This window comes from Empidonax traillii, unplaced genomic scaffold, assembly GCF_003031625.1.
Source record: "Empidonax traillii isolate 1590-97213 ecotype Southwest subspecies unplaced genomic scaffold, ASM303162v1 scaffold8:size5222938, whole genome shotgun sequence".
NCBI lineage: Eukaryota > Metazoa > Chordata > Aves > Passeriformes > Tyrannidae > Empidonax > Empidonax traillii.
The window spans coordinates 1,183,598-1,193,043 of NW_020955201.1; the positions used below are offsets into that span (position 1 = coordinate 1,183,598).

The window sequence follows — 9,446 nt, forward strand, 5'->3', positions numbered from 1 at the left end:
CAGATTTCCAAGACTGCTCAAAATCACCAAGAGGTTTTGTGATGACATCAGCCAGCACTTTGAGGATTCTGGGATGAATCCCATCAGGCCGCATAGATTTGTAGGCCTCCAGCTGGAACAGCAGATCCCATGCAAGTTCAGGGACAACTTGATCATTCTCGTGGTCATGGGACTCCAGTTCAGGGCACTGAGACCCCCTTGGTCCATCATCCATCTTGAAGACAGAGGCAAAGAAAGCATTAAACACTTCTGCCTTGTCTCTGTCCCTGTTTGTGAGGTGACCATCCTCATCCTGTAACACGCTGATGATATTTCTATACTGCCAATTACCATTAATGTATTTGAAAGAACTCTTTTTGGAGTCCCCCACACTTCTGGCCAGCTTTAATTCCAGCTGAGCTTTGGCAGCACAATTTTTCTCCCTACAGTGGCAAGCAGCGTCTGTGAATCCTTCCCGTGTCACTTGACTTTGCTTTCACTGAGCATACACCTTACTTTTTGTCTTATTTCTAAGAGGAGATTCCTGCTCAGCCCAGCCAGCCTTCTGCCTCACCTGCCTGTCTTTCAGGAACCTGACTTTTAGGACTTTCTGGTATTTGGGAATTGCCTGCTCCTGTGCCCTTAGGAGGTAAAGTTTAAAAAGTGACCAGCACTGATGGACCTGGGCACTGCCAGAAACGTTTTCTCGGAGGACCTTACTTCCTAATTCCCTGAGCAGTCTGAAGTCTGCTCTCCTTATGTCCAGAGTTGAGGTTTTGCTGGCACTTTTCCTCCTGTCAACTGAGATTTTAAACTCAATCCCTTCGTGGTTGCTGTGACCAAGACAGCCACGAATCTCCAGTTTGCTCACAAGATCTACTTTGTGAACAAACAGCAGACCAAGGAGGGCATCTCTCTGAGTCAGCTCCCTTAGGACCTGTTCCATAAAGTTGTCATCCAGGTTTTTTAGGAATCTTCTGGCGCAGGTTGTACCAGGTGTGTGGTGCTCTCAGTTAAATTCTGGCAAGTTGAAGTCCTCCATAAGGGCCAGGGCAGTTGGACTTGGAATTGTACTTGGTTCCTCCAAGAATAATTCATCGGTGTCATCATCCTGCTCGGGAGGTCTGTAGCAGATTCCCACAATGATATTGGCATTATTCTTGATTCTTACCCAGAGGCTCTCAACTGTGCCACTGCCCACTGTGAGCTCCATACATTCTAAAACTTCTATTACATACAGTGACACCTCTCCACCTCTTCTGCCCTGCCTATCCCTCCTGAAGAGCCTGTAACCATCCAGCAGGGCACTCCAGTTACAGTTTTCATCCCACTGGCTTTCACTTACACCAGTGATATCAAATCTCTGGCATTGTAGCCAATACCTCATGAGCCAGATTGAGAGATATCATTAGTGCTTGTTTCCTCGAGTTTTGGCACACCATTCCATGGCTCATCACTGGCCTGTGAGGCTCGTCTTGTCCCTTTACCCCCTGCAAGCTAGTTTAAAGTTCATTAGTGAGCCCTACAAGCTCCTGTGTTAGAACTCTTTGTCCCTGCTGAGCTAGGTGCATCCTATCAGGTGTCAGTAGGTGAGGTGTTAAGTAGATCATCCCCTATTCAAAGAACAAAAAATTTTTATGATTACACCAGCCTGAGAGTCATGCATTGACTTGATGGATCTGCTTATTCCTATCAATATTATTCCTTGTTACCAGAAGGATCAAGAAAATCACTACCTCTGTTTTTGATCCTGCAACCAATCGTTCCAGGGCCGTGAAGTCTCTTTTGATTGCTCTAGGACTTCTCTTTTTTATTTCATTGCTGGCAGTTTGAACAGCCAATAATGGATAGTAGTAAGAAGGCCTTACTAGACTTGAAAGTTTTCCAGTAATGTTTCTTACCCATATGGTAGTTTTTTGATAAAATATGAAAGTGATCTTGGATATGCAACATACTTGTTTTGGTATCAATGATGAAAATATTTATGTTGTTATAAAGTGTTTCACTTGTTACTATCTGAAGTGATTGCAGGAAGTTTTTGTATTAAAAATGAGTCTTCAGTTATGCTTTGCAAAGGACAGAAATGCACATTACAGCACTTTTTCTTTAGTTAAAGACCCTACTTTAGGCGGCATGTCGAATTGTATCAATAGTAAGTAATTTTGTTTAATGCACTAATCCCTTTTAGCATTGTAATACTTCTGTTGTATGGTTGCTTCTGGTAGCAGCTGTTGTGAAAAATATTCTTGGTTTTATCAGAATATTTTCTTAACTTTTGTCATCTGGAAATATCCATGATGGGATTCTGGACTTGAAATTTCAGGGCAGTAGATGATTGAGGCAGAAGGACTGCCCAATTTACAGCCCAAGCTTACAGCCTATGCTAATTCTACTAGAATCATTCTAAGACAATTGTCAATTACTTGGCTCTCATTTCTCCCTGAGAAGAAACTCATTAATGATATAATAAAGCTTTGTGGCTACAAAGCAATTTATTCTGTCACTTTGCATTATGTCTGATTTCAGTGCCATCATGTCTATTTTTAAGCTTTTGTAAAAACGAATGCTATAAGAGCAGTTCTTTTTTTAAGAAAAAAAACCCCAAAAAACCACAAAACAACTAAAAGCAACCTAGCTGGTAAAGTGCTTCATTATACTGAAACTCATTCTGTTTTACAAGAGTAATACCAAAGAATGTGTTCCCCACTGCTGGGGCAGATGTTTTAATCTTATATAATATGAAACATTTATTTTCAGATTAAACTGGGGCATAGATCGGAAGCTAAAGATGGTGAGTTTTAAAACAAATTCTTACTGTAGAAGCTGTGCTTTGTTTGTTTTGTTTTTTGTAAAATAGTACATTAATTTCACATACCGTACCTTAGCTGGGAAAAATGAGCTCAGTGCCCAGTGTAAGGCTTAGTAGAGGATTGCTTTGCAAACTGCAGGGACAGACAAAAGATACCTGCATGCATGGTATATATCTAAATATGAGTATATAACTGCTTAGCTTCTCAGTTTTAATGGAATACAGACATGGATATAGCACAGAATAATGACAACAGCACCAGCACTGAGTTTAGAATACCTCTTTGTATTAATGCATCTCTTTAATTTTTAAGATGGATGAGAGTATTTGCGTCTGTTTTCAGGTGTTTTCTTTGTTCTGTTAAAGCCAAGATCTTACAACTCTTGTCTCTGTGTGGATTTGTTTGATGTTCAGCACTGTAGGGCGTAAGCTCTGACCAACCACTTGCATCTAGGCTTGGATATTACAAATCAAAACTCACTAATCTTGATCTTCTCTTACAGCTTGTGTGGTGTAGTAGAATTTTGTTTGTGTGCAGAATGCTGTCCTTCAGGGATTCTGCATCAGGTTACCAGCTTTTCAGCAAACAATCTTTGCTATCAACTTTCCAGTTCCATTCTCAAAAATTCTAAACTTTTTGCAGAGTCTCTCAGTTGAGCTGGCTGCCCAAGAGTTGTGATCCACCTGGCCTTCAGTGGGCTAATGGCCTTCAGGGATAGTTATTGCTTTGGTCTGTACAGTGTCTAGCTGTAGTTAAAAGATGTTATCGAAAATAATGATTATGTTTACTTTCCCTGTGTTATAACATAGCATGCTGCTTTTTTTTTTTTAATCTAAAACTTTGCCCACCCAAAAGCAGCCATTGTCAACTTGATTCCAAAATAGGTAATTAAAATAGGCAAAGCAGGAGTGTAAAGTAATCCGTGTAGCTTTGCCCAAAACTTTGCCAGAGTCTTAGCATTGGATTTTATCCTAGGTTTTAGGAGAACACTGTTTTCAGCTCATGTGCACCTAAATCTTCCTGTAAAACATACAGCTGTTTGCCAGTCAGTTTTCATACAAGCCACACATATCGGCATTTTTCAAGGAGGAATTTGTACCATGTTTGTACCATGAGGAATTCCAGTACCATGTAAAAGGTGATATTTTTCCTAGGCTTTTGCTAAGACTTTCCCTATTTGCCAAAAGGGAGACTTGTTGCTTCATAATCTAAACTGGATTACTGTAGTGTAAAATGTATGTGCTGTGGAAGAAAATGTATGCCCACTTTTATTCTGCAGCAATTTACTTACTTATGGCAACGTACTTGTTATTTAACAAATCTTTGAGTGCTGAGAATGTAATTTGTAGTAGTAAATTGTCAGTGAGTAACAGAACGAGAGGTTTATTTGGAGCTTAATCCAAAGTTTTTAATTTTGTTCTTTCATCGTCTTTTTTCTTGCCATCAATGTAGGAATCAACAGGACAGCCCTCAGGGAAATAAAGCTATTACAGGAGCTAAGCCATCCAAATATTATTGGTGTAAGTAAAATGAATGCTTCTTTTAGAATCAGTCCTTAAATATTTTTGGTACAGGTTCAGACTGGAATTCAGAAGTAGTTGCGTCATGGAGCTGTTACCTAATGTTATTTAAGGTTTTTTCCCAGCCCAAGGTAGGCAGTACAACAAGTATAATGGCAAAATGCCAACTTCAATAACAAAGGCAAAGTATCTTTTTTTAATCCTTTCACTTTTCAGCCCGGGGCTATGCGGATATTAATGGTGGGAAGAATTGTGGAAATTTAGATTACCTGATTTTGCATCTCTCTGATAGAATTGCGAATGAATGCAGTGCTGAATTTACCTGAATGTTTGCTTTGTATGGAACTGGAGACAGTCAAAAAGCAGGCTTTCGTAAGCAATGGTAAAGGGAAGATCATGTGGCTTATTAGGCTGTAGCACACAGATAGGGTGTTTAAAATCTCTGTTGGAAGGAGTAAAATCAGTATTGTTTCAGTTGCATATTGATAGATTAACAGCTACAGGTATTCTGCTGGAGCTAGAGGTACTTTAAAGTTAGCTCATAGTGATAATTACAAGTCTTCCGTAAATATTAGACCAAATATGAATTTTCAAGATACTTTTGACTTTCAGAGTGGAAGTATCATTTTCTTCTGGATTGTGAATTTATTTTCAAAGTGGTTGCTTTAGCTATCGAAGTTAGAGAATATGCAGGGAAGGCCAACTAAAATGGCAAAGGAATGCAGCATCTTCTTTATGAAAAAGTCAGGGATTCCTCGCTCTGGAGAGGAAAAGGCTGGGAACGGGGAGGTCTGCAAAACTGAGGTGGTAGGTGGAGTACATGCAGCGCTGGTATTTCCAAACCTCGTAGCACCAGAGTTAAGAGGTGTGTTTAAAACATATTTGCAGCGGAAGCGGAAATTGTACTGCTTCATTTAGTGTGTAATGAATTTCTTGAATGTTTTGACCTGGGCATTGTAGAAGCAAATAGCATCAGCAGTTCAAAAAGGAGTTAGGCAAATTTATGATCAGCAGTTCTGTAAGCAGGTGCTAAAGGCAATAGACAATGTTGTACCCTGCTTAGTAGTCCTGACAGAACTTCTGAGGATGTTGGGAGCTCAAGGGGCACAGTGTCTGTTGTTACGGACTGTTTAAACGACTGTCTTGCAATTGGGCAGTTCACATGGCTATCACACTGAGACTAAGGAATGAGCTGCACCATGGAGCTCATACCTTCCACAGCTTGAAGGTTGAATACCAGGCTAGCTAAACTCTTGTTTTTACTCGGCATCACGCTTGTGCTATCTCAAATTAAAAACTAATTCTGTTGTTACACAACTTAATCCTAAGAAAGGGCTGTTTGGATATTCTCCAAGGAGTTTTATTTTTCCTGGAAAGCTTGCTACAAAGATGAATACACACCTAAGAATATCTGAAAGGAAGTTAATAAGCCTAACACTTAGAATTTCTAAATGCTGCATACTTACATGAAGCAGATATCCAGAGCTGAATCCATGGGCAAACTTAGTCTTGTACTCAATAAAGAGCAGAAGTTTTGTAGTACAGTGAAGTTTGGTGAGAGGACAAGGTGTGCATTACACTATCTGTTGTGGTGTAAGATAAAGTTAATTCTTTCTCTTTTTTCCTATCTCCAGGGAGGAGGGGCAATTGTGGTGTAAAATGTTATTACCATACTTAATAAGGATTTTTTTTCTGAGTTTTTGAAGACTGAGTTAAGAAGCTAAACTGAGTAAGAATTTCTGTGTTGCAAATCAAAAAACATAAACCAGTTCTCAAAAAGCTGAAAATCCACAAGCAGTCTACAGTGGTATTGAATTTCAGAAAACTGGAAGTTTGAGAGCATGCTTAATCATAGTGTATTTTGTTTTGCAGCTTATAGACGCATTTGGACACAAGTCCAATATTAGCTTGGTGTTTGATTTTATGGAAACGGACCTAGAGGTAAGATTTTTTTAAAGACTTCCTTTTTCAGTATCTTAAGATGGTTTGTAAAGAATGCTATTTTATCAGGCTTATATTTGCCCATATTAGAAAGGTGACTTTGATTATGTCAGTTGATGAAGATTGTGTCTTAGTAGTAGTTTGAGTAATTTCAATTTTTGTGAATTCTTGTTTGAGTAATTCCTTTACTTTTAAATACTTGTCATCATGGTCTTCAAGAAGCATATTGTGTTTACTATGTTAGTTTTCTGTAAATCCAGTCAGAGCACAGAACCTCAGTCATAGATCAGCTTCTTGGAGTGCAATTGCTAAACATAATATCAAAGATGATCGGGTAAGTGTGCTACTGAAATATACCAAGTGATGAGCTGCTGTTAAAATTGCATGTACTTGAAATATTTTTTTCAAATGTAGCAATGCTAGGTAATTGCAAATCAATATCTTAAAAATGTTTCATGCTCCAAAACCAAAAGCCCCTTTGTCTTTGCCTAAGTCTTTGTATGAGACATTTTGATGTGAGAATCTTCATTTTTGGAAGACTGTACTAGACAGCAATGCATGACTGTATATGCACACAAGATATCTACTCTGAACTGAAATCAATGTAGTTGTTAAACTAGCTCATTATATATATGCTACTAAGAACCGGGGGTAGCATTTGAATTATTAAAAGGAAATACTGACAGGCTTGCTGAAACCTACATGAATGCAGGAATGAAAAGATTAGGTCAGGTTTGTCCTAATAGACGTTAGTAAAAAGTAGACTTTTAGAGGATTCATGGTGTTTACATTCATGCAACATTTAGAGTTGAAGATCAGTATACAAAGAAGAATGAAATACTCTTGTACCACATGATGCTCTGGTATGCAAAGCATTTAAACTATATTATGGTATCACTCAGCCTGCCATTGAGTCTGCAACCTGTTGTGATTAAGCATTGTAGCATACATGAAATTTGTGCAGTCTTAGGTCTCTTGTAAGTCTCAAGCAGCTTAAAGCTTATGAAAGGCTGTTACTGAACAGGACAATAGTATTAACAAGCAGGTTTTGAGGAGTAGTGGAGAAAATGCTTTCAAACACGGTGTTTGCATAGATTTTTAATATTAAAAATCAAAGAGTGTAGAAAACTTAATGTGCTTTTTAAAATTTAGTAAAGTGGCCATACCTCCTGATCTTTGTGGAAATAGAAAAGGAAACTTGTAAATACAAAGATGAGTTGCTTAAACTGCATGGAGAAAGAAGGAATAACTGGGAACATAATTTTAAGTTCAGTGGCACATTTATCATTTTTATGTGTCTCAGTTTGAGATAATTTGGAGGGGTGGAGACCTCAGACAGAAGTCTTATCCCTTGGATTCAATACCCCTGGTTTCTCCAGTACAGAGAGACCAAATACACCTGGATGTAAATAAAAAAGTACCTCTTTAGTGAGAAGAAATGCTAATGACAATACTGTTAAAACTGTTTTAAACGAACTGATGAGGAGAGTGCCAGTATAGGCAGATGGAGCAGGGCTGCGGATCCCCCAGGATACTGGAAGGACCTGCAAAACACCTGTTGTATCCACTGATGAGACTTGGTTGTTGCAATTTCAATGTTTGTTGGTCAAAGTGGTGGTTGTAGTCCTGATCTATCAAGGTGGTGGTGAAAGCCCTGGGTGCTGAGGGAAGCCCCGAAACACAGAAACTAGTGGGGCTTGTTGACAGAGCTCTAAATGAGATTGGAAGGGGTAAAGGGACAAGACGAGCCTCACAGGCCAGTGATGAGCCATGGAATGGTGTGCCAAAACTTGAGGAAACAAGCACTAATGATATCTCTCAATCTGGCTCATGAGGTATTGGCTACAATGCCAGAGATTTGATATCATTGGTGTAAGTGAAAGCCAGTGGGATGAAAACTGTAACGGGAGTGCCCTGCTGGATGGTTACAGGCTCTTCAGGAGGGATAGGCAGGGCAGAAGAGGTGGAGAGGTGTCACTGTATGTAATAGAAGTTTTAGAATGTATGGAGCTCACAGTGGGCAGTGGCACAGTTGAGAGCCTCTGGGTAAGAATCAAGAATAATGCCAATATCATTGTGGGAATCTGCTACAGACCTCCCGAGCAGGATGATGACACCGATGAATTATTCTTGGAGGAACCAAGTACAATTCCAAGTCCAACTGCCCTGGCCCTTATGGAGGACTTCAACTTGCCAGAATTTAACTGAGAGCACCACACACCTGGTACAACCTGCGCCAGAAGATTCCTAAAAAACCTGGATGACAACTTTATGGAACAGGTCCTAAGGGAGCTGACTCAGAGAGATGCCCTCCTTGGTCTGCTGTTTGTTCACAAAGTAGATCTTGTGAGCAAACTGGAGATTCGTGGCTGTCTTGGTCACAGCAACCACGAAGGGATTGAGTTTAAAATCTCAGTTGACAGGAGGAAAAGTGCCAGCAAAACCTCAACTCTGGACATAAGGAGAGCAGACTTCAGACTGCTCAGGGAATTAGGAAGTAAGGTCCTCCGAGAAAACGTTTCTGGCAGTGCCCAGGTCCATCAGTGCTGGTCACTTTTTAAACTTTACCTCCTAAGGGCACAGGAGCAGGCAATTCCCAAATACCAGAAAGTCCTAAAAGTCAGGTTCCTGAAAGACAGGCAGGTGAGGCAGAAGGCTGGCTGGGCTGAGCAGGAATCTCCTCTTAGAAATAAGACAAAAAGTAAGGTGTATGCTCAGTGAAAGCAAAGTCAAGTGACACGGGAAGGATTCACAGACGCTGCTTGCCACTGTAGGGAGAAAAATTGTGCTGCCAAAGCTCAGCTGGAATTAAAGCTGGCCAGAAGTGTGGGGGACTCCAAAAAGAGTTCTTTCAAATACATTAATGGTAATTGGCAGTATAGAAATATCATCAGCGTGTTACAGGATGAGGATGGTCACCTCACAAACAGGGACAGAGACAAGGCAGAAGTGTTTAATGCTTTCTTTGCCTCTGTCTTCAAGATGGATGATGGACCAAGGGGGTCTCAGTGCCCTGAACTGGAGTCCCATGACCACGAGAATGATCAAGTTGTCCCTGAACTTGCATGGGATCTGCTGTTCCAGCTGGAGGCCTACAAATCTATGCGGCCTGATGGGATTCATCCCAGAATCCTCAAAGTGCTGGCTGATGTCATCACAAAACCTCTTGGTGATTTTGAGCAGTCTTGGAAATCTG

General features: G+C 40.2%; 1 protein-coding gene across 5 annotated transcripts in view; it reads left to right on the plus strand.

The window, feature by feature from the left end:
- The window catches only part of CDK7 (cyclin dependent kinase 7), a 25,364-nt gene that overhangs the window by 2,755 nt on the left and 13,163 nt on the right, over window positions 1-9,446 (plus strand). For 2 of the 5 annotated variants that reach the window (XM_027882331.1, XM_027882309.1), the window contains exons 3-6: window positions 2,737-2,770; window positions 3,292-3,355; window positions 4,242-4,309; window positions 6,182-6,250. In XM_027882331.1, coding sequence (XP_027738132.1) covers window positions 2,737-2,770; window positions 3,292-3,355; window positions 4,242-4,309; window positions 6,182-6,250 — 235 coding nt within the window. The remainder of the gene's footprint in view (window positions 1-2,736; window positions 2,771-3,291; window positions 3,356-4,241; window positions 4,310-6,181; window positions 6,251-9,446) is intronic. The other 3 variants (XM_027882320.1, XM_027882341.1, XM_027882351.1) reach the window with 2 other exon arrangements.